Source organism: Hemitrygon akajei, chromosome 29, assembly GCF_048418815.1.
Source record: "Hemitrygon akajei chromosome 29, sHemAka1.3, whole genome shotgun sequence".
NCBI classification, from domain to species: Eukaryota; Metazoa; Chordata; class Chondrichthyes; order Myliobatiformes; family Dasyatidae; genus Hemitrygon; species Hemitrygon akajei.
In genome coordinates this window covers 23,080,353-23,105,962 of record NC_133152.1, presented here as the reverse complement: position 1 = coordinate 23,105,962, position 25,610 = coordinate 23,080,353, and the positions used below count along the sequence as shown (strand labels likewise).

General features: G+C 37.1%; 1 protein-coding gene across 2 annotated transcripts in view; it reads left to right on the top strand.

The window, feature by feature from the left end:
* Positions 1 to 25,174, top strand: part of fbxo42 (F-box protein 42) — a 51,053-nt gene extending 25,879 nt beyond the window's left edge. Inside the window, exons 5-11 of one of the 2 annotated variants that reach the window (XM_073031863.1) lie at positions 3,124 to 3,277; positions 7,144 to 7,254; positions 7,621 to 7,717; positions 9,514 to 9,570; positions 11,092 to 11,208; positions 12,199 to 13,343; positions 21,281 to 25,174. In XM_073031863.1, coding sequence (XP_072887964.1) covers positions 3,124 to 3,277; positions 7,144 to 7,254; positions 7,621 to 7,717; positions 9,514 to 9,570; positions 11,092 to 11,208; positions 12,199 to 13,329 — 1,667 coding nt within the window. In that variant the 3' untranslated portion in view covers positions 13,330 to 13,343; positions 21,281 to 25,174. Of the gene's footprint in view, positions 1 to 3,123; positions 3,278 to 7,143; positions 7,255 to 7,620; positions 7,718 to 9,513; positions 9,571 to 11,091; positions 11,209 to 12,198; positions 20,228 to 21,280 lie in introns of those variants that run through there. The other variant, XM_073031862.1, reaches the window with a different exon arrangement.
* The last annotated feature ends 436 nt before the right edge of the window (positions 25,175 to 25,610 follow it).

The following is a 25,610-nucleotide window of genomic DNA, read 5'->3' as shown; positions in this document are numbered from 1 at the left end:
TTGATCCAATTCTTAATTCCACTTACTATTTTTAATATTCCACCATATTGTTTCATTGTGTATGCTCCAAAGTGACTTCTGACATTGTTCAACTTCTGGACCTAATCTTGATTGCATTTCAATGCTCTGGATGTTGCACTTGAGAAAGTAATTTTTATCTATCCCATCATATCTTATCCTTTAAACACCTCAAACACTGAAATTATCCAATAATCTTCAATACTGAAAGGGATACTAAAAAAAAACCTCTGCAATCTGTTGTCAATTTCACCCTTTGAGTCCAAATATTCAGACCAGAAGACACTGGAGCAGAATTAGGCAATTCAGTCCATCGAGTCTGCTCCACCATTCCATCATGATTAAATTACTATTCCTCTCAACCCCATTCTCCTGTCATCTTCTCATTGTCTTTGATGCTCTCACTAATCAAGAAACTGTCGACCTCTATTTTAAATATACCAAATGATTTGGCCTCCACAGCCACCTGTGTCAATGACTTCCACATATTCGCTACCCTTCAGCTAAAGAAATTCCTCTTATTCTCTTCTAAATGGCCACCCTTCTATTCTGAGCCTATGCCCTCTGATCCTAGACTCCCCATACTATAGGAAACATATACATCATCTAGGCCTTCCAGTATTTGATAGGTTTCAATGAGATATGCCCCTCCCTCATCCTTTAAACTCCAGCAAGTATCGACCCAGAAACATTAAATATTCATCATATGTTAACCCTTTTGTTCCCGGAAACATTCTCATAAATCTCTTGTGGAGCTTCCCCAATACTAGCACAACTTTCCTTAGATAAGGGGCCCTCAAGCTGTTCACAGTACTCCACATGTGGCCTGACCAATGTTTTATATAGCCTCAGCATTACATCCTTGCCTTTACATTCTAGTCCACTCAAAATAACTGATCTGGTTAATTTACTCTGTACCTTTTCAGGATCAGTATCTCATTCCTGAAATGTGGTGTCCAGAACATAATGCAATTCCAGAGGGAATCTAATCATTTGGACCAGCTGTAATTCCAGCACTCAAGATAAAAAGTTAACATTCTGTTGGCCATTTTAATGCTTAAACTCCAGCTTGTGAGACAATGCCAGATTGAAATGTTATACCATTAAAATTATTCCAATTTTTTGATGCTTTTCTGTCTTCTTGTTTTGGAAATGCCATTGGAGAAAATTATTTGTCTACAGACTAAGAATTCTGCTCCCCAAGAGGTAATGCATTTGAGGGGTCTCTGCTGTCAATCATTGAGTATTGATTTATTAATTAAAGAGCAACTGAGATCAAGAAAAGTTATGGCTGTCTCTGCTTATTTAAGAGACTGAATTAAATACCCTCCTGAGTGGTATTTACTGCAATCTGAATAAAACTTCCAGGCTGCATTTCAGTAGGTGGAGGCAGAGTAAGGAGATTCTAAAAGTTCTGAGTTTCCACATGGCTAAACTTTACTCCTGATTTTCAGGTATTAACCACTGCTTACCAACAGCTGCATGCAAAGAATTCCCATACAAATTTCTAAGATTTGTTACTTTCTGTTTATTTTTGTGGACATGAGACTAAACCTGGGAAGTGGTGTTTTTTTTTAATGTCTGTTACTAGAAAATTGTCAATTTTGACTCATTCTATTGATGTCTGTAAAATGCTGGTTATTTGGATCTGAAAAGAGGGAACTCTAAAATGTCTTCTATTCTGTAGGCACTTTCCTTTTTACTTCCCACTGTGAAAGCTGGGAAGGAAATTATAGTAAAAATCCATTTAGTATCAAGCAAACGTTTTACCAGATATTTGCATTATACATTGGATATTCATAAGCACTCTACAAGAAAGCACTGCATTGCCTTAATTGCCAAGATGCTTTTATACCAGCGTTCCTTGAAATTCTCCTTAGTTATAGGTATAAAGTATGCAAAGATTCCATTATAGCCATTCACTGAATAATCTAAGCAGCAAATTACCTCTGCCTTGTATTCACCAGAAATATTTGGTTGATAAAGGCTATTTGTGATAAAATGTTAAGTGGTTCTCTTTCCACAGATGCTGCTTGACCCTGCTTAGTGTTTAGATAGATAGATACTTCACTGATCGCAAAGGAAATTACAGTGTCACAGTAGCATTACAAGTGCACACTTATACAAATATTAGAAGAGAAGCAAGAAAGAATAAAAAATAAGTTACCTTAAAAGTAAGATGTATAAGATTTACAAGTTCATTCTTGTTTGTGATGGCAGTGCAGAAATTACCATAATATTATACACCAACCAGATAAGTGATGATTATATTGTGCAGGGTGTCTGCGATAGCAGGGTGTGGTAAACAGAGCTCTAGTAAACTTTATGTTTTTAATCCAGATTGTCGTCATGCCTAAAGATTTAACATCTTACTTATTTACGTTCAAGATAGTTTAAATTTTTAATAAATGAACCATTTAAATATTGAGCCAGCTGTCAAGAGGTTTTGACTATTTCCAGGATTGACTGGCAAGTGGTAGCTAACAATTTTGTCACAGGTATCAGACAATGAAATATAAAATAAGGAAAGTATATGAAATTCCCACTCGCCTTCATCCCTGATTTTTGTTTGGTGTAAGTTTAACATAGAGGTCTTCTCTTGTACCTCACCCGTGGAACAATCCTTACAAAGACTAGACCGTGTGGACGGGTAATTTTACTACAAAGAACCTTATCCTACTCTTATTCAATTTTTGCACAATTATTTGACCAAGGGAAGATCAGTGTATACTAATTGGTAGCTGGGACTCCAGTTTTATTTTTGTTTTTATTTGCCTTTCCTCCCCAATCCGTGTATACCAACTGTATTCCCAACTCAGATATAATTAAGGCCAAGCACTATTTGTGCAATTTCACATTGCCTGGTACAGCAGATTAATTTTTTTCTAATACTTTCTGAGATGCTTTTCACAGAAATATTACTGTCTTTTAGTCAACCTATGCAAAATACTAGAGGAACTCAGCAGGCCAGGCAGCAATTTTTTTTCCACAGATGCTACCTGACCTACTGAGTTCCTCCGATATTTTGAGTGTGTTGCTTTGGATTTCCAGCATTTGCAATTTTTCTCTTGTTTGTGATGGTCTTTTCTTCCCCGTTTTTCTTAGGTTCCTATCCATCTCCAAAGGCTGGAGCTACATTAGTTGTCTACAAGGATCTTCTGGTGCTATTTGGGGGTTGGACTAGGCCAAGTCCCTACCCTCTGCATCAACCTGAAAGGTTTTTTGATGAAATACATACTTACTCACCTTCCAAAAACTGGTAAAGAATTATTATATTGCTCTTATATTTTTGAAATATTTTAAAACTGGAATTTAATACGAGAATTACAACAAATGTCATATACAATCTGTGCCCACTTTATTAGTTACACCTGCCCGTAAATGCAAATATTTAATCAGTCAATTATGTGACAGCAACTCAATGCATAAAAGCATGCAGATGTGGTCAAGAGGTTCAATTGTTCTACCAGGTGGTCTCCATTATCTTTGTCATTGGTTGGTCGAATTAATGCTATTAAGATGATGGTATTACCCAAATTCTTATATTTATTTCAAGCATTACCAATTTTTATTCCTAAATCTTTTTTTGATATTATTGACTCCAAAATATCTTCTTACCTGTGGCAGAATAAAAATCCTAGACTAGACAAAAAATATTTACAGAAGTCTAAGAAGGAGGGCGGTTTGGCTTTGCCAAACTTGAGATTTTACTATTGGGCAGTTAATATACGATATTTAATATTTTGGACACAAGAATCGACTATAGCTGCTTGCCCACAATGGGTAAATTTGGAATGTAAATCTGTACAAGACTTTTCATTGTTTTCAATTTTAGGATTTTCACTTCCTTTTTCTTTATCTAAATTGAATAAACAAATAACTAATCCTATAGTCAAATATACAGTGCGAATTTGGTTTCAATTTCGTAAATTTTTTGGTTTGAATAAGTTCATTTTATCAAGCCCTATAATATCTAACTCTTTTTTTGCCCTCTTTTATGGATCAAGCTTTTCTTTTATGGAAAACAAAAGGTATAGCATGTTTTCGTGATTTGTTTTTGGATGATAGCTTTATGTCCTTTGAACAGCTATCTAATAAATATAATTTACCTAAAACTTGTTTTTTTAGATATTTGCAAGTTAGAAATTTTTTTGTATAATGAGTTACAGTCTTTTCCAAAACTATGTCCATTGGACATTACGGAAAGAATTTTAGCTCTGAATCCTTGTCAAAAGGGTTTAGTAGCTGTCATTTATAATATGATCATGAAAATACAGCCAGAAGTATCAGAAAAAATTAAGAAGGAATGGGAAAAAGAACTTCATTGTCTTATATCCACTGAGCAGTGGGAGAAAATTTTACTATTAGTCAATTCGTCTTCTATTTGTGCTAAACATGCCCTAATACAATTTAAGGTTGTACTTAGAGCTCATATGCCTAAGGATAAACTTGCTCGATTTAATTCTTATGTTAATCCAACCTATGACAGATGTCATTCTGATGTTGCTTCATTGACCCATATGTTTTGGTCTTGCCCTTGTTTGCAAAATTATTGGAAAGATATTTTCAGTATTATTTCAATAGTTCTGAATATCAATTTCCAACCGCATCCTATTACTGCAATTTTCGGTTTACCAATGGCGGATGATAGTCGTTTATCCCCCTCATCTCGACGAATGATTGCATTTGTTACATTAATGGCTAGAAGATCTATCTTATTGAATTGGAAAGAAATTAATTCTCCAACTATATTTCAGTGGTTTTCTCAAACTATCTCTTGTTTGAGCTTAGAAAAAATTAGAAGTGTTGTTTTTGATCCTTCAGTTAAATTTGAAGAAACTTGGAGACCATTTATTCAACATTTTCATATGAGTTAAATTGTCTTTTCCTAAACCTCACTTTTATTATCCTTAATTATTTGGATGGAGGTTCGGAGTTATTGACACTACTGTATATATCTGACATTATGCAATGGCCCATGTTGGTTAGTGTTTTTTCTTTTTTTCTCTTTTTCTCTTTTTTTCGGGGGTGTTTTTTTTTCTTTTTATTTCTTTTGTTCATAAATACTATGAGTTTGGGATGTTATATATATTGATTATTATATATTTGAATGTCTACTTAAACTATTAACTATGTACTCTCAAACTCTTTGTATTCATGTTTCATTTATGTTTGCTTAAAAATTAATAAAAAGATTTAAAAAGAAAGAAAGAGGTTCAATTGTTGTTCAGAACAAGCATCAGAATGGGGAAGAAATGTGATCCAAATGACTAACCATAGAATGATTGTTGGTGCCAGACAGGGTGCTTTGAGTATCTCAGAAAATGCTGATTTCCTGGAACTTTCACTCAAAACTCTCTCTGGAGTTTGCAGAGAATGGTGCATAAAATCAAAAATCATCCAGTGAGTGGCAGTACTGTGGGCGAAAATACCTGGTTAATGAGAGAGGTCAGAGGAGACTAGCCAGACTGGTTCAAGCTGACAGAAAGGTAACAGTAACTCAAATAACCATGCGTTACAACAGTGTTGTGCGGAATACCACTTCTGAACACACAACACATCAAAACTTGAAGTGGATGGGCTACAAGACTAGACTAGGTTCCACACCTGTACCTAATAAAGTGTAGTTTAAGTGAATGCACTTATTTGATTAAATATAATAACTTAACAGGTCATCCTTCCATCTTGCCTGTTTAAGTAAAATTTTTACTTTCCTGGAAAATTTCGTTATCTTGTATTTTGTATTCAGTAAATGCCAAAGCATAAAATTAACTCGAGAGAAGACTGGAGTTAAACACATTCATGGTGTAAAGATAAATTTTGTTGTTTAGAATGCATCCAATGAACTGAGGAATCAGTGCTACCCAGTACAGTGTATTCCAGATGATTAAACAAGTAGACAAGGCTCTTAATGTAGTTACTTTATTTAGATCAGGGGTTTCCAGCCTGGGGTCCACAAATCCTTTGGTTAATGGTAAGGCATAAAAAAAGGTTGGGCATCCCTGGTTTAGATGGTAAAAAGATGAAATTATGCAGAGTTGGGGATGCTTGGGCCACAGATACCAAAAGACATGTATGTCAGGGAGTTGCAGGATATTTGTCAGTGTTTGACTTCCTTTTATGGACTTAGACTTAGGATAACCACAGCTACTCTTGGTTTTTGCCATACTTCTATTAAAGAAGAGTAGTTTAGGTTTTCATTTCTGTTGGGTCATTGGTACGAGGGGTGATTGATAAATTTGTGGCCTAAGGTAGAGGGAGTCAATTTTAGAAAACCTAGCACATTTATTTTTCCTACATGTACACACTTAGTCCAGCGGTCGTGGAGCATACAGATCCCTTCTTTGTAGAAGTGGTCTGCAGCAGGGGTGATTGATAAGGTAGAAGGAGATGTTATTAACTTCAAACTTTCTGCATTATCACTCAAAGAGTAGAACTGCAAGTACATGTAACAAGAGTGTCTTGGACCTCCAGGTGGTCCACTGCAGGGGTGATTGATAAGTTCATGGCCTGAGGTAGAAGGAGATGAAATATACAGCTCTCGTTACACAGACGTGCAGTTCAACTCTTTGAGTGAAAGTGCAGAAAGTTTGAAGTTAATATTCATCTCCTTCTACTTTAGGCCATAAACTTATCAATCACCCCAAGCTGTGGACCACTTCTGGAGGTTCAAGATGCCAACTTCTACAAAGAAGGGATCCATATGCTCCACAACCGCTGGACTAAATGTGTAAATGTAGGGAAAATAAATGTGTTTTCTAAAATTGACTCCTTCTACCTTACGCCATGAACTTATGAATCACCCCTCGTAAAGTGCACGAGATTTTATCAGAAAGGAATTTAAATTGGTGGAGTGCATCATGAGTTGGGATTTGATTTTTTGCCTGAAAATTTGCAGCTAAAATCACTTATTATATGGTACCCAAACTTGTTCTTGTCTTAGCCAAGGTGCATTGAATGTTATTTCAGCATTCTGGTTTCATTCCTGGTTAAGAAGCACAGGGACCTGGAACAAAACTATTTGAATATTCCTTTGTTCTGGTTTTTGATATGCAAGAACATGAGACTGAATTGTGAATATCTTCATTATTGTAAATCTCTTCTTTCTTTTCCCTTTCTCTGAAGGTGGAACTGTATTGTTACAACTCACGGACCCCCTCCAATGGCTGGCCACTCATCTTCTGTAATAGGAGATAAAATGATTGTATTCGGAGGTTCATTAGGCTCTCGACAGATGTATGTGTATATATACATATTTATGAATTTGCTAATAAGTTAGATGAAATCTATGCAGTGAGATCCTGTACTTGGGTTGCTCCCAATCTGTGTGTCTCAGATTTTGTTTTGGTTATCCCTACCATATGTATTGCGTGTTCTAGTTCCTGTTTTCAGGAAGAATAAATTTGCTCTTGAATTTATTCCCAAGTGATCCTAGAGTTGCTTCATTTGAAGCATCTGATTTTCCTTCCTTCATGGAGTGGCTAAGCTTTGACACCACTGCTGCCATTTCTGGACCGATCACTTGATGAGAAATCATGAGCATAGTTAATGATTTTGAAATGTTGCTTATAATTTTTCTGCTATAACTTTTTTTTTATTTAGGAGCAATGAGGTCTGGATTTTGGATTTGGAGCAATGGGCCTGGTCTAAACCAGCAACTTCGGGTAACGTGCCTCATCCGAGGGGTGGACAGTCCCAGGTGAGAGGGGAAAAAGGTTAACTTTTCTGCTTTTTATTTTTGGGCTGCTCTTTTCAAATGCAATGGGAAATGTACTGTGCCTTTGAGATGTTTATATTGGTGCCATTGCATCAGGAATTTGGTGCTGATTTATCAGGGATGGATTGATTTGTAGAATATCAAATGGCCTTTTGAGGCTAAATATTTACTGGAGCAAAACATTCAACCTAAGCTTGAGTTATTTTTGATTTGGCTTTTAATGTCCTAAATGTGAGTTGCTGACCTAGGTAACTAGTAAACTATCCATTAGTTTTGTGAAGATTTTTGTATGACTCATGATGTAGCAAGATTTAAATTTTCACTGTTTACATGTAGTGGTAACAGGTTCTAAAATAATCCGACTGTGATCCACCTTGGACTTTATTCTATTTTACCAAGAATTCGTATTTCCCATGTAATTTGTTTTTTTTTTACATTTAGAACATAGAACCATCGAACATTACAGCACAGAAATAGGCCCTTCGGCCCTTCTTGGCTGTGCTAAACCATTTTTCTGCCTAGTCCCACTGACCTGCACCTGGCCCATATCCCTCTATACCCCTCTCATCCATGTACCTCTCCAAGTTTTTCTTAAATGTTAAAAGTGAGCCCGCGTTTACCACTTCATTTGGCAGCTCATTCCACACTGCCACCACTCTCTGTGTGAAGAAGCCCCCCCTAATGTTCCCTTTAAACTTTTCCCCCTTCACCCTTAACCCATGTTCACTGGTTTTTTTCTCCCCTAGCCTCAGTGGAAAAAGCCTGACTTTTTAAAGTAATTCTTTATTGCTCTTATTTAGTATTTATTTTCCTTCAGTTTTTCCAATTTATTTTCACCTTTTGTAATAATTTTGGTTCTTCAGATGAAAGTAAATTGCTGTGTGCTGTTTCTCACTACCTCTAACCCTCCTCTCCAAACAGTGGAATAACTTAATGGTTGAAATTGTCATCTTTGATAGTATTTATGCCTCAGAGTTGACAGGATATAGACTCAAATCTCACCCTGAACTGAAAATTAAATCTGTACTTTTAGTGCAGTATTAAAGCTGTGCTCTGTTGCCAGAGATGCTGCTTTTAGCAAGCACTGTCTATCTGAGGCTTTGTAGATATGTATAAAAGGTTCTGTCGCATGATTTGAAGGTCGTACACACTTTATTTTTGGACTGTAAGCCTCAAAAGAAATATTGAGATTCACAAAATATTTGTAAGTTACTCGTTTTATTGTGAAGAAGTTGAAACTCTAGTCCAGCATCCTTAGTGCCATACACAGAAAATTCAGATCACAGAAATTGCCTTTATCATCATTCTCTGAGCAGAATAACTCTTCCCTGGGATATGTCAGATTACTGTGTATTCTCCTTAACCCAAAGTCCCAATAAGTGGGAAACAAGTGGGAACCACAAAGCTTGCACTAGCAGGTTAATTAGCTAAGGCTAGTACAGATCTTAGTTAATTTTAGATAGTCGTTAATGAATATAGATCTGTAGTACAGATTCAAAATATGCTGGACTAGAGAATGCTGGTCTAGAGAGTTTCAACCTGTATGTGGAATATATTGCTTCTGTGGTTCCTTAAAGCAAGATAGTTTTAAAATTCGGGGAATAACTTACTAGTGCTGGTTTGCATAATTATTGCATGATAACAGTTCACTCTTAAATTTAATTAGGTCATCTGGTTGACACAATGAGTATTTTGTACTTTAAAAGTACAGTTTTGAAGGAACTATGAGAGGAGCGTGAGTAATCTTATACCAAAAATGATTTATTTTTTAATTTTAGATTATTATTGATCATGAAACTATTCTGATCCTGGGAGGTTGTGGAGGACCCAATGCAGTGAGTATTAGCATTGTACATTGTACAGAATATTTTTTTCCATATCTAGTATTCTTGGAACTATAATCATAACTAGTGAAATATTACTGCAAATTTTGCCAAATGTAATGGGGGGAAGTACTTTTAAGAACAGTTACATAATCCTTTTAGGAGTTTAAAGCTTTGTAACATTTGGATATTTTATGAATTAGTTAATAAAATTAGCACATTTTGAATTGGCCAATTACACAGGGATCTGCTAGTTGTCAGAGAAAACTCATTTAAAAGTAAATTTAGAAAAAAATGTTTGACCTGGGCGTGAGAGAATGTTGAGCAGATAACTCCAGGGGCCCTGAATAGATGGAGTTGTTTAAAAAGGTAAATTAGAAGAGGAAGTGTTTTGGAGGAAGCACAACTGAAAAAGGATAAAAAGATTGAGTTACTACAGCTAACTCAAGGATGGAGCAGAATTTGAAAAGCTCTCCTTTTACCAGTATTCTAACCTTACAGTACTAACTGTTACTCTACATGGTATCATATCATGTTGCATATTCTGACAGTTGTATTGCTTTAAGCGAAATAGTACTTAAGACAATTTTATAAAATTGCCTTAAAGTAAACATCAAAGCTGAAATTGAATTAAATAGAGTTAGCAGTTCCCTACTGTATTCATCTGTGTAGTGTATTAACTGGCTATGATACTATATTTAAAGACTACTTTCAGTTCTTCTTTGTAAGCTTTTAATGAATTAAAGCATTAAAGTTGAATGCTGGGTTCTGAAGAATCAATAGATTTTAAACCACCCTTCCTCCTGATCTTCTTATAGAAGAAGAATGTAAAGCATAACCCAGTAAGATGGTAGAATTGCACCTTATTTAAAAAGTTACTTTTCAGCACTTTGGGTATAATCCGCTTGGAGTTGAATTTGGTTGTCCATCCTTATTTATAAGGTTTAGGTTTAAGGGCAGTACAAGAGACTGCAGTTTCTAGAATTTGGAGCAACAAACAATTAACTGCAAGCTGACCATTGTTGTAGAGGCATCTGCACCAGACTTTGAGGGAAGTAGTCCTGGTTTTGAATCTGGCTAGCTCCTTTCATGCTTTCCATCAGTGCTGGGTTGAGCGTTGAGCTAGCAACTCAACCTCACAAAGAAAAACAGGCAAATACTAAAGAAACGGCAAAGGTTGCCGCCCGATGCGCCACAAGGTGCGGAGAGGAACAATAAATAATGTACTGTAGGAACTCAGTAAATCGAACAGCATCTGTTGAGAGGAATTTTTGGGTGGAACCCTGAATCAGGACTGACCTGTATAAAACGGGAAAGGGGAGTAGTGAGACAGGAGTCTGAGGTGATTGAGGAAGGGGCAATTCCTTTACTCCCACAGATGTTGTTCAACCTGCTGAGTTCCTTCAGCAGTTTCTCTGTTGCTTCGGATTAAGGGTGTTACATGGGGCGTGGTAGTGTTTGAATATGGCTGTCCTAAAAATGACTTTGAGATGTCTTTTGTATGTTAATTGTTGATCATTGTTCCAAAAAAAGCTGTTTAAAGATGCATGGCTGCTACACATGAACGTGACCCCTTGGACATGGCAACAGCTAAAAGTGGAGAATGAGGAGCATGGAGCACCTGAGTTATGGTGCCATCCAGCCTGTAGGGTAAGCCTTTGCAATAGGTTATTTAGTCAAAAACAGACATCAGATGGGTGGTGGTTCAAACCAAAATTGATGGAATGGATCAAAAATATCCTGGATAGGATCCATGCTGAATTGGCCGATTTCATCTGGGGTCTGTAGATCAGTATCATGTACTAATGTACCAAATATCAAATTAAGCAGAATTTTTATTTGCCGTAGTCCATGTAAGAAGTGAAACTACTTCAGCAATGATGATTGTAATTGAATAGCCCAAATCCTCCCCTTGACACCATTCTCTTTTCCCTCTTTCTTGTTTTGCTGGTATCCCGTTCCCTCTTGCTCTGTGCCCCTGATTCATTTTGTCCCTACTGTACATCTTACACCAAACTACTTCTCCCATGTACCTTCCCACTCTGGCCTCTCTTTCCCTATCCTCTCTGGGCCACAGCCCATTTTCTCTTTGATCCTAAATCAACTGTAGCTTCCATAGGTCCTATAGATCAGATAGACTCCCTTCTTCCAATTGAATATTTAATTTTAGTGCCTGTTTGTATCTTTGCCGTCATACTACCAGTTGCCTGCTTCGAATGCCGGTTGTTGGTGATCCTTAGTTCAGGTCAAAGTGTGTCCAGTGCATAGGTTAGAAAATAATTCTTCTCTTCACAAGCTGCTTAACTATCAGTAGATCGATTGTGCAACTCACAAGAGTCGCATGTCAGTAGTGAGGGCTAAGATCTCAGCACTAGCAACCATAGCCTTTTTCAGAAAATTAAAGCTTGTGACAGTTTGATTTTAGCCTCAAATAGACATGGTTCTCTTTACGCAGTTACATGTACACATTTTTAAAAATGTTAATGCGTTTGTTTCCAATTTTGTTTATTCCTTTAATGAAGGAAGATGGAACGAGAATTGTTTGTGAGTTTAAATGAGTTAATTGTTATTTATCATGTTTTTTAAAAATTATGTATTCTATATATAAATAAGATTACCTAATCTCTCTTTAATTCCTAGGTTGGTCAATGTGTGGTAGTGTTCAGCCAGGCTCCCAGTGGTAGAGCCCCTCTGAGTCCCAGCTTACATTCCCGGCCATCTCCTATCAGTGCCACACCTCCGGCCCTTGGCGCAGAAATGAGAGAGCATCGTTCACAATCCCCTGTACGGAGTACTGATGAAGTTCCCTGTGTGAATGGACGCTGGGGCACGTTGAGGCCAAGGACACACAGACCAACTGCATCCAGTTCTCGGGAAGGCAGTCTATCTCCAGCGAAAGGAGAAAGGTCTCCAGTGTTAAATGGTGGAACATTATCCCCAGTATCCTTATCTGGTTCTTTGGATAGCCCAGTGCAGCCAGGATCCCCTATCCCATCATCTGTGGTGGAAGGATATGATCTTCGAGGTTCAATTGGAGGACTTCCACATGTCATGAGACAAAGCACAGCAGTGGAACAGAAGGCTGAGTCAGGATTAGATTCATATAGGTCCCAGGATTTGGTAAATTGGGATTCAAAACCCTCTTCTAGCCATGGCGTAGAAGACAATGGGACAAGTCCAGGAACTGAGATTACTGTTGGGAATGTTTCAGAGCAAACAAATGGAATTCACACACCACCTCATGTCGTGACTGCTTCTCCAGGCCCAGTTTCACCAGGAGCACTCCGAAGAGGACTGGAGGCAGTGAGGGATTTCTTACCGCAAAGTTCGATATCCGTCGTGCCAGCAAGCTCAAGTTCGGCTCCTTCATCTGTGTTGCCCGCAAATCATGGTCAAAGTTCAAACAGTACTGATGTACCACTGCGCCCCGCACCTGCCCAGGCAGATGGACATGCTCTGCCACCAATTGCACGTCGATTAGGCCACCACCCACCTCAGTCTCTAAATGTAGGCAAGCCCTTATACCAGAGCATGAACTGCAAGCCAATGCAAATGTATGTGTTGGATATAAAGGATGCAAAAGAGAAGGGAAAAGTTAGTTGGAAAATTTTCAACAGTGGCTCAGTCGTAGGCCCACCAGAAACCAGCCTCCACACAGTTGTGCAAGGAAGGGGAGAACTGATAATTTTTGGAGGACTGATGGACAAGAAACAGAATGTGAAGTACTATCCAAAAACCAATGCATTGTATTTTGTGCGAGCTAAGAGATAATGCACCGCCTGCAGGTATTTCACATTACCTGACGCACACCCATAAGCTGTGAATTTAAAAAAAAAAAAGATTTATCTGTAAAACTACTCTGGAAGTGGTTTAAAGTTTGCTAGTTAAAACACAAATTTTACTCCATTCCAGTGAGTTGGTTATATTCAGACTTATCTATCTTAATTTGACCCTCGCTATGTTCTCGAAAGCTTCTGCTGCTTTCAATACTGATTGGATAAAGAAGTGGTGCGTGAACACTTCCACCTGTTGCGGTAACTTGTGTGGTATGCTACAAGTTAGCAAACTTGCTTTAGCTAGGTGAGATCTTACTATAAACAACTGCCGTTGCATTGGCAGGGCACAGTGAGTCTGCAGGAGTATGTCGTGCCTTGTTTGAAGTTTCAACTTCAAACAGGAGGATATGCCCAGTTCACTAATATGGGCAATTTTGTAATTCAATAATTTGGTTGCAAACTTCAGTCTGTCCTGTGACATTTCTTTACCAAATCAGCTAATTGACATAAACCATTATTCCAAGGATTGCACATGCTGACCCCAAAGCCAGTTGAGTTGACACATACATACAGGTCCGTGAAAGGTGTTGTAAAGCATTTCAGTTTTCTTTTATTGCAGTTTGTCACTTAATTTATTTTTTAAAGAGAAACGGTGTAGGTAGTTTATTAAGAGAAAAGTTTAAGTATGGGCTCAATTATTGTACTCATTCCTCTCCAGAAGTCTTGAGGTATATTTACCCAGCTAAACATTGAATAGCTCATACCTTCTTGTACTTTTCCATGTTGGAGGAAAACACTAAACCTCATTGCTTACAAGGACATCTGTGTATCTATCCTATTATTACTGGGAGACAGAAAACCAAGCAATATTAGTGTTCCTAATGAAGATGCAAAATTGCCGTACAGCCGAGTCTACTGCCACCCATTAGGATAAATTCAAGATAAAAGGAGGCCTTCTTTGTTACTGACTGAGTGTGATAATATTCAGTTAGATTGTGCAGAAATTCAATGTTATATTAAAGTCTGTCATGGTAAACTTTTATTTCAGTTCAGATAGAACAGAAACTATTGTTTCTGTATATTTAAATATCAGAGAGCTAGTTGGTTCAGCCGTCTTTGGGAGCATTTCCCATTCTGCTGATGTCAATTAACTTATCAGTGTCATAAATATTCATTAGGAGATTACTTTTTCTTTTGTGAAACATGTATTTTACTTTTTGACTTCTTTCTGTTTTTCAATTATAGCTATTAATTGGCATCATGCAATGGCCTTGTTCACCAGTTTTATAGTGGTGTCTGTTTACACCATAAACAGTGGGTGTGTTATTGAAGTCACATTGGAATTTGTTTGTATTTTCTTTTATTCACCTATTGCATCATCTAATTTCTAATTGCCTCCAGTAATTGCCTCAAAGGCTAAGCTGCCATGAAGAAATGGGTATTGAGCTGCAAATCTGCATTAAGGGTATTTCTTGAACATTTGTTATTTTATTTTTTTTGTGCTGATATTGCATTCACCCTCAGACACCATGTCAGTCTAACTTGCTGACATTTTATTGCCAGCCACTGTTTCTGTTACATTGCTTTTAGGATTGCCTCAGTGTGGTGAGTTGTAGATGTAATTTCCCACATGTATGGGAAATTGCCTTTATAATTGTGTAGTATCTTGGGTAGAAGCCAAGGTGAGTCTGCAAAGGGGAAAACCATGACAGAATTAACCTACCTCTGCTCTAGGCTGTATAGTGTCCTTGCAGCTACTTTGAATGCTAAAATAGTCTTGCCTCCTAACTTTACTTGCTCACCCTTGTCTCCATTTTCAAGTTTCAGTGGGAGGACAGGTAACAACATTGAACTCCAGCTCTTGTAATGTAGTGGCTGTATTTAGGACTAAAGATGAACTTGAGGCATGTGTGTACAATTCCCTCGCTGTAACATATTGTGTCTTTTAAAGTGAGACAGTTTGTGGGGGAAAAATTGTGTTCTTGTTTCATTCACCTTATTGTTTAAATGTAACAAACTGCTGATTATAAAGGATGCAGGAGCTTTTGTAAGATTTAGTCAAGAGCAGTAAAAAGCAGAAGTTGCATCTTTTCAGACTGAATGGCAGCAAATGCAAGCCATCAGTTAAAGAATTTGCTCCAGGATCTGGGAGCTAGTGACTGAAGATTGTAGTTTTCAAATTAGAACTCATGGTCATCTTGAATTTTGATGGACGAGGTTCTGATTACTAATATGTATTTGTGTAACCATCCATATATTATCTAGGGTGTAGAGGAACTGCATCCCAAGTCTGATCATTACACAGTAGAGAAGAATATCCAGTCCAGTTAATAAATGTAGTGGTTCACACTGCCCCTTCAGCTGTCTTTGTTGTGTGATGGTTTGGAGCTTGCTGCAACCAATGCATCTTTAGAATCCACAATATTTTATGTAATGTGACATAGTCAAGAGGCCCAGGTGATTTTTATACTGATTTGGTTTCTTTACAGATGCCAGATCCTTTCAAAATGCAGCAGTTCAGTAATTGTAAAGTGTTGATAGTTTCCCATAAAGCCACAGAATCCTCTGCAGTCCTTGAGGCCACAGGGAAGCCACTCTGGAGAAATATGAGCTCGTCACAGCTCAGAGTGCTGCAAGTTGCTGAAAACCTATGGCTTCATTAATTATACGCAGTAGTGCCCTGCTGCCCAAGGTGAAAAAATACGTTGAAGGCAGTAATGGGGCTTGCACAGATTTGCACAGATGTAATCCCTTTGCCAGACCTGCTGCTTGATTTATTTTCTACAGATTTTAGGAAATATAGGAATGAACTAAAATGCTGCTCAAATTTGAATCCAGTAAATATAGCTGGTGTGCAAACTTACTTTTTGATGTGTTACAGGTTTATGATAAGGCTTTTGGTGGTATGGGTATATATCTGGTGAATACATTCTCAGTTCATTGAATTTATGCCCTACTTTGATAAGGTCTGTGGTGCCCATGTGTTTGAATCTCTCTGCAGGTAAAACCACAGCTTTGGTGCTATTTATGTTGGCCTCTTCTCTGATGAGATTGATTCCGAAAATCCTTGTGTTAATAGTAAATTCTATGCAATGTTTTTATCCCAAAACATGGTTGTTCAGATTAGTATGACTTATCCCTCTTCTGGTTCTTAAAATGTTTGGGATCCATCCCTTTTTATGCAGTTATCGTGTAGGTTGTGTATCTACTGCCTCTTTAAGCTTGATGTGGCTCCAGGATTATGAGCCTGGTGAAAGGTGTTTTGAACCAGGTAACTATCTGTTACAAACTATCTGTGATAGCATAACTAAAATGATGCAATATGGCAGATGGCAAACCATCTGTTCTCACTTATGGGACTTGATGGGGTGGCTCTTTGCTGGGGTTTAGGATTTTCTCCACTGGTGGCCAAAGCATTATTTGTTAGTCTTGTCCAGCACAAACAGTAGGAAGCCCACTAGTACTATGTGAATAAGTTGTTTTCACCTGTTATGAATGAGCATGTATCCCTATCTAATTAACTGTGTTCTGCCAATCCGTGCCTATAAAGAAGAGGTCCATGCCATTTTGGACCCATTCATTCTGCAGTTGTTGTCAGATTCAAAGACTCATGTAATTCTTGCCATGTTTCAGATGCCAGATTGTATAGTTCCCAATACTGTACATGCAGTTCCTGTTTGCACATCCTGGCCTGATTTCAATATGTATGTCCTTGGTCAATCACCTAATTATGCTTATAGATTGCCCAACTTTTGACCCACCCCCCTGGCCTTCAGCTGTTGGCAGTGCATTGGATAATTTCATAAATTCAGCTCTTGTGAAACTGAACATCAATACAAATCTACACAATAAACTCCAAATGCAAAAATACCACTCAAAACTTAAATTTGACTACTAATAATCTCCTCCCAATATTCTGTCCATTGCTGTATTTAGAGAACTTAAGGGTAACATTAACTTTCCTTTGCAGATTTCCATCATTGCCAGCAGGAAGTATTTTCACCAATGTAAGAGTTTATCTATTTCTCAAATTTGAAGTGGCACATTTGACTTCATGAGCTTTCTCCATATCACTTTTCCACTATTTCAATTTTATACCCATTGTAATTTTTTTTAAATGATGAAATAGTGAATAAGTTCTATTTTCGATATCATGCTTGCAGGTTAGTGCTATTTCCAATACCTCACCTTCACACGAGCACTTTTTTTAACAACATATATTTACTCTCCATTACCCAAATCGGGAATATTCTTTTCTGTGACCGCTGCCCCTCGATGGCCTAGTATTTCACATGGGATTATTATACTCAACAGACTTAGAGAATTGTTCTGTTAATCTGAGGTTATATAATAACCTTAACATAATTTAGGATCGTGACTGATTTAGAGAAGGAACCCTAATTAAAAGAAACACGAGTACGCACAATGTTTTCAGTGCTTCTTAAAAGACTTGGTATTCAATTAAATACTTTTGAAATTCATTCACTTAATAGACAAATGAAAACAATTAGCATAAACTTAGTATATTATAAATGAGACAAATGACATGTACTTTATATTTTCTCTCTTAGCACTCTATTAAGGGAATAATCTAGGTTATGGTGTGCTTTATTCAACACTTATCAATAAATTTGGAATGCTTTTTAAAGAAATGCTGCATATGCCTGCATTTCAAATGAGTTTATGCAGTGGTAGAATGATAAAGTTCAGAAAAAGGTCATGGGAATTTAACCTTTGAACTTGTGAAACAAGGGAGTGACCTATAGTAGCAAAATCTCTTATTTTTAACTGGTATGAACAGATGGGTTTACTTTTAGTTTCAGTTATCTGCATAGTTTCTGAGGCTTATGCAGTGGATATTATATCTGTAGTTTTTTTTCCCCCTTCTGAAATGCCGCTGCTGCTTTGAATACTTCAGGAATTTTTAACTGGTATTGGATAAATCGCTCTGGTTTACATGCAACATGTCTGTGTACACATCAGATGAAAAACATTTGAAAAGGCATAATCTGTGATTTCTGGATAGAGCAGATTTTCTTGAGGTTAATTGACTTACCATTTCTTTATACTCTGTTTAAAAGTGCAAACAAATTTGGATTTTTTTTTCAAAAATCTAAATATACATTTTATACTAATGAAAAATAACAAAAATATCCCATGACTGGTGCATTTCACCAACTATTAGGTAATTTAGCACTGACAGGCATGTCTGATACAAAACATAGACACAAGCATGCGTGGCCAGTATTGTAGATCTTGCACTGGATCTTCAAGTGCAACATCACCAATGACTTTCTCTTTATTATTTTGTCTACAAACCATCTGTTTGATTTTTAATCATTTGTAAATGATTCATTATTGAGTCATGGAGTTGTACTGTGTAGAAACAGGCTCTTCTGCTGACTGGGTCTATGTGGATCATCATGCCTGTCTATACAAATCCCACGATTTCTTAGCCCTCTGTGCCTTGCTCATTCAAGTATTTGTCCAGATACCTCTTAAATTTTACTGTTATGACTGCTCATTCCATATTCTAGTTGCTCTTTATGTTAAGTCTCTTCTAAACCTATGCCTTCTGGTTTTAGACATCCCTACCATAAAAACAGATTCTATCTTTCTTATCCATGCCTCTCATACTGCTCAGTCTCCTTTGCTCCAGTGAAAAGAGACACAGCCCACCCACTCTCTCCTCATAACTTAAATCCTCCAATCCGGGCAACATCCTTATGTAACTTCTCTGTACCCTCTCTAGTTTAATGACTACTTACCTGTAGTATGGTAAACAGAATGGCACACAATGCTCCAAGTATAACCTTTGTACAGCTGTAACACACAACTCTTGCACTTAGTGCTTCAACTGTTGAAGGCAAGCATGCTATAAGCCTCCTTCACCACCTTGTCAAACTGTGTTGCTGCTTTCAGTGAACCAAGAACACTTGCCCAGGACCCTACCTCTCACTAAAGTATGTCCTGCCCTGGTTTAACTTCCAAAATGCATAACTGAGTTCATTCCTATCTACCATTCCTTGGTCCACCTGCCTAGTCAATCTATATCCCATTGGAACCTCCTTCATTGTCTACTCTACCATCAATTTTGGTGTCACCTGCAATCTTGCTCACCAAATATATCTTCGTCCTAATCTTTAATATTTATGATAGCCAACAGAGTCCCAGCTGTTTTCAGACATCCTATGAAAAACAACACTCCACTGCTTCCCTACCTCCAAGCCAATTCTCTATCCATTTGGCTAGCTTGCTCTGGATCCCATGTGTCCTAACTTTCTGGACCAGTCTACAAAGCTGGACCTTGTCAAAGGCCTTGCTAAAGTGTGTGTATCAATTATCTACCCCTCTATCCTTGCCAGTCCTCTTGGAAGTAAGAAATTAACTGTCTTCCCCTCTTCCCACCTTAACAACCCCTTCATACACAACACATTCTTGAACCCAACGCATCTTTATTTGTCCTAAATTTTTTTAATGTTCAAAGCACAATCGATTTAAAAATTTCAAGTCAAGCTTTATCAGTGGAAAAATAAAGTTTAAGAGCAATTTGGAGAAATTTCAACTATGGTCAATTTAATGTGAGTGGTAGAATTTTGTAAAACCTGCATTTGTTCTTAAATTACTGTTGTGATGATTGCATGTAATTGAATCAGCTTTGGTAAGCTGTGCTAAATTGGGTTTCTCCCCGTCAGTACAATTTCTATTTGTATCAGAAACTTTTTATTATACAGTGGTCTTGTGTGAAATCTGCATAGCATTTCCACACAAATGCAACAGTGCTTTGCATATTGAGTTAATCAGGTGTGTTCCTGAGTCCACGATTTGGAGTGTAATGGAAGTTTTGTAAAAAATGAACCAATTTGTAATTAAAAAGATGTTGCTTAAAGAAAGATTGGAATTATTATTGCTGCTGAGCAAAGTATTGCCCAGACTGGGTAGTCCTAATACTCCATGTATTTGAGTTCTCATCAAGGAAGGTCCCAGGTTAATTTGCTGATTTGTTTTGCTTCAACTGATCTTGGCCAGATTAGTTATAGGAGTGAATGGCACTGTCCCAGTAGGAAATATAAATTATTGTTCTTCAGATAGAAAGTGCATGTTTATAGAAGTTGGGATGTCCTTTGTGATTATATAGCCTTCCAACATACCAAAGTAACTTACATACGATGATTGACAATTTTGGTAACATGCTGGAGCAGGGGTTCCCAATTTGGGGGTCAACAGACCCCTTGCCCTGCGCTAAAGGATACCCGGCTCTTCTGGAACCTGTTCCCCAGTGAGGGTAGCAATTGGAAAAAGGAGGGAAGTGGGCTGAGCACAGTGCAATTGAATGGAAAAACATAATTAGTTGAACATATGTCATCTATATGCCATGGTTAAGATGGAATAGTGTAGATATAATGGTGATGACCCATTGTTAATTAAACTTGGATGGGACCCCTTATTTTCAACATTGATTATATTTACACAAAGCTACTCTCTTTTACTAATAGAGTAGAATAATAGGTTTGGTCATGTCCTAAAGCTACCTCACCAATGACTATACAGCATATTGTGTAACATTTGTGCTGAAGGCTAAAAAATGTCAAAACTTTAAATGTCAGGTTTTACTTAAACTGCTGCTAAGAGCATTTTTTTTGTTAGTTTCATTTCCAGCTATATAAAGCAGATTGTTTGATTTTCACCTAAGATTTATTGAATTGGTAGTCATTTTCAACAGTGGTCAAAGTAGTTTTATCTCCATTTTTTGACAAAGCTGTTTCTAAAGTGAGGCTCATTTGAAAGTTCATGAAGTTAATGAAAAATATGGTCATGCTAGATGTCCCTGTGAAAGAAACTATACAACTGATTTTTTTCAGGTGTTTCCCACAAACCATTTAACATTGGTTGATGTCCAGAGTGATCTGATACCTTATAACATTAATATTTTGCTTCTTTCTCAGGCTGTAAAACAGACTTAGTACTACATTGTTGGAAGTTACAGACTGATCTAAACAATTGCAGAATATACACGCAGTGTGCCTGGTAGATTGGCTGGAAGCCATACTCATCAAGAATGCAATAAAGGGAAGTCATGGCAAGTAACTACAGTCTCACATACATCAGAAGCTAAGACTATAAGGCCTTTTTTTAATTTGGAAGTTACCATTTTAAGTGCCTGGCATTAACAACTCTAAGACTTTGAAACCAGCTTACTTCTGCTTATCTAATACTCTATTGATTTTCAGCAAGGCACCCATCTATTTTAAGAAATGACAGAGACTGCAACAACTAATGCAAAATCATGGAACCTTCAATTATGTTTCTTGTCATATTTAATGCCACGCAGCTATGGGCATTGGGGATTGTTGTACCTCTAACTAGAAGGATGAATGTTTACTGGACAGATGAGCTCAGGCTGGGCCAGTTGTGTACTCCCGTCACTAACTGTTAACAATTTCAATCACTTTCTTTCATAGTGCAAGATTACTGAATGCAGTGACCACATAGGCACCTAAGTATATGTTGAACAGCAGCAGGAACTTTTACCTCAAGTAGGTCTCAATAGTCACAGTTTCTTCAGTTTCAGAAAACTGGTAAATTTACGTTTTGCTGCTGAAATGAAGGTAGACTCCTTAGTTTGTTTAAAGTAGGACAAATATCTGCTGCCTTACCTGATCCCATTAGGAGACTGATCAATGCAGATTTCTATTTTAAAGCTACGAATAGTGCTAACTCTGCTGCTATTTATAAAAATCTATCTGGTAGTTAATTACATACTGGTTTTGAAAGTTGCCTCACTGACTCTGAAGGATGCGCGAGGAAAATTACAATAATTCAACACATCATTAAAAGAGCTGGAAATCTGAAACAACTAGACCTACTATTTGCAAGTTACCAGCATTTGCTTGAAAAAAAACAAGACATTAGTGTTTGACCAGTTGTAATAAATTATTTTGTGAAATTCTCAGCTTAAAAGGAAATACTTTTAGCCAGAAAGATTACCGTTTGCCCACTGGTCAAATACATAATCTATTATACATGCAGGCTAAAAGGCCTTATTTCAAGTGATGCTGTACTTGGTGTAAGGAGAGGGCAATGGTCTGTAGCCAACATAATTCAGTGCCTTCTACAATAACTTACATTTTGTATATCACAATTAATGGAGTAAAGTATCCTAAGGTTCTTAACAGGGCTGTACCAAAAAATCTAGAGTAAATATACATGGCACCCAGTTTTGTTTCTCACAGGCTAAGTGACCTGATAAGGCTCTTGTATTGGGCTAATTATCACAGGACAAGCTCTGCCGGTGGGGGGGAGAAGCTTTGAAAATTGGAGGTGGTGATGAGATAAAAGGTTCTTGCTGGTGCACAGGACTACAACCGGAGGCACAGTGTATTCACAAAAAATGATCAGGAATGGGATGGTTTGAAATATACAGTATAATTAAAGAATCAAAAGTTCTCTCAAATAATTAATTTGGAATCCATAACTATGTATAAACAGGACTTATAATTGCTCTAAAGAACATTAAAGGTATGGAAATCAAGTAAGGAGAGGAATAGACTGAGTTGCTTATGTAGAAACCACAATGAAAACTTGGTGGTACCTAACTGGGATATTCTAAGAACATGAAGAGACTTAACAGTGCAGTTTCTTAAATATAATTAATTGTGATGTGCCTTCATTAATGAATCTCAAAAAATGTTGGAATTGAATATTAAAGATTAATCTTGCTGACACTGGCTATCCATCCCAAGAATTTTTTGTTAAAGTGGCGAAGAGTTTTTACTTGACCAAACTGAATTAAAAAATGGGCATAACTGTGTCTGTTTACAAGACTGAGGCACTGCAAAAGTATATCCAGACTAAATCTGATTCCAGATAGATACACATAAGGAAGATAAAAGTGTGCAATCGTTCCTATAATTACCATGAAGTGAGAAATAACTATACCCACATTGTATAGAGATAAAATACTGCATATGGTGTCAATATTTGAGGGAAATATGTTTGGCAGATCAGACAGCGTGTGTGTTGAGAAAAACAAGGTTTTCCGGTTGGTGACCTAATGGATGTTGGAGGCAATTAGCTTTTAAGCAAGTACATAGCTGGGGGCGCAATGGGTTGGATGGTGCAGTGAAAGCCTGTAAAGGTTTGCCATGGGGATGGCAAGGATGATTAAATAACTTGGTGTAGTGGAAAGGGGCATGTGGGACACGTAGAAGCAAATGGCAGGTTTTAAAAATAAATTATGTTCGCAGTCCAGCACAAAAGAGCAGTGGGAAGAAAGATTAGAAAATCTAACATATTAAGAAATGATGGCCTGGTCAAGAGAGTGGTAAAAAGGAAGTAAATGTTAAAAGGGAGTATTAATCCAATGAAATGATGCAATGGGCTATTCCAAATGATTTTGGTGCAGCCAATGTCCATTATCAGCACATATTATCCAAATGAGAAAAGCACAGAATTATAAGAGAAAAGGCTAGAAAATACTTAATGTGTGTTACTATTTCTAGGATTTGTCTGAAGAGTCGGAGCAAGCTATGGATTCTGCTCCATCATTCCTTAAAATCGTAACTAAACCTCAATTTCAGCTTCCAACATGGTCCTCGTACATTCACGTGTCCAAAAATATGCTAACTTAACCGCTGCTAAATGACCTCATTCTGTAACCATCATCCCTTTTTGAACTCTCCAGTCTTTGATCCCCTTAAGCTCATTTAAGAACACTTCTTGTCTAAAGAGGATAGAGGCCCATTTTATCCTATTTCCCATGCTGGACAACCCTCCCGTTCCATGGGATTTGTTTTACAAAAAAAAAAACAAAGTTTCTGGTTATCATTTTATCTGAATAATAGTGGTCATAGTCATTTCCAAATTTGGTATTGGAGTGTTAGCCTGAAATATTGATAGAATATGCCTGGTCAATCTGACTGGTGGTGCTTTACACACCAACACAATACTAACCAAACTCCATTTTTTCTGTATCCAGGCTCCAAGGGTTTCTAACAATGAGTGATTGGGTGATTTTTAACTAATCATCTGGAATTATCTAATGAAATTTAAGATTAAATTTAGATTATTTACGTCCTTCATTCTATAGAAAAATCACATTGATGTCAGTAATTATGCAAAAATACTTGTTTTAACACTTTTGCCAACAACATCTTACAACTATCTCTGAAATGGTAGTTTATAAACACTCAAAATTCTGGCTTATCTGTGGAGTATGTGTATGGGTACTGCATTGATGGGGATGATGCCACTTAAATTAGCACCAGAATCAGACACTTACATTTAATTAATGTTTCTACTATCTTTCTCAGTTCATAAAGTAAAAATGGCTGTTTTTTTTAAAGGATCATTGTGTCCTGTTTCACCGTCTAAATTTCATATTTCGGAATGGGTAAAATGAAGGATATTTTGTGTGTGTTGTTTGTCCTCACATTAGTTACAGGTGGAGGATGAATGTGAACAAAGTTTCAGATTTCTTTTACTTCAAGTAATAAAAATTGTTTAAATGTCCAAATAGAAAGGCCAGAAATTGTTCAATCTTAGCTCCTTTCTTGCCTGCCTTGACCAATAAAGATGTTAGAGTAGTGAAAGACTCCAGGGCTTTGTAATATTTGTATTTAAATGTGCACTAACATTTTTTTCTACTTTTGGGAAAAATGCCATTCCAAATTTACTTGAAGTCTTTTGCAATTAGGTGTTTGTTACTTTCATGAGTGAAGTCAATGTGACAGGTGTTCTGACCTCAGCTTGTATCTGTCCTGTGTTAAGTGTCTGTAAAGTCCTGCCTGATCAGATCATGGTACAAAGAAGCTGTTTCTTATATTAAAGTCATTTTGTAAAAAAAACATGCTTGTGTTATTACTTATAACAATACTTAATCTTAACAAGTGTTGAATTATTAAACTGTACCTCACACTATTTAAATATGCTGCTTTGCATTTGCTGTAATACAATTCAATTATTGAGAGCTGACAAGAAACTCACCTGCTTATTAAAGACAAGACAGTCGAGAATAGGGCCATCTATTTCAAGGAAGTTACTTCATCGTAATTCTAAAGAGTCAGTTTGATTTTATTAGATTGGGTCCCAAGCGCTGTGTTATCAGAAAATAGCAGGAGGAGGGAAATGCATCATTGGCAGAAATAAGATGGAAAAGTAAACAGTTAACCTCATCCGTGTGACTCTTAATAGAACTTGGGCTTTGCGGTAGCATTCCCATAATGCACACAATCTGTTTAGAGAAACACTAGGAGAAAATTGGATGTAGGCTTTTAG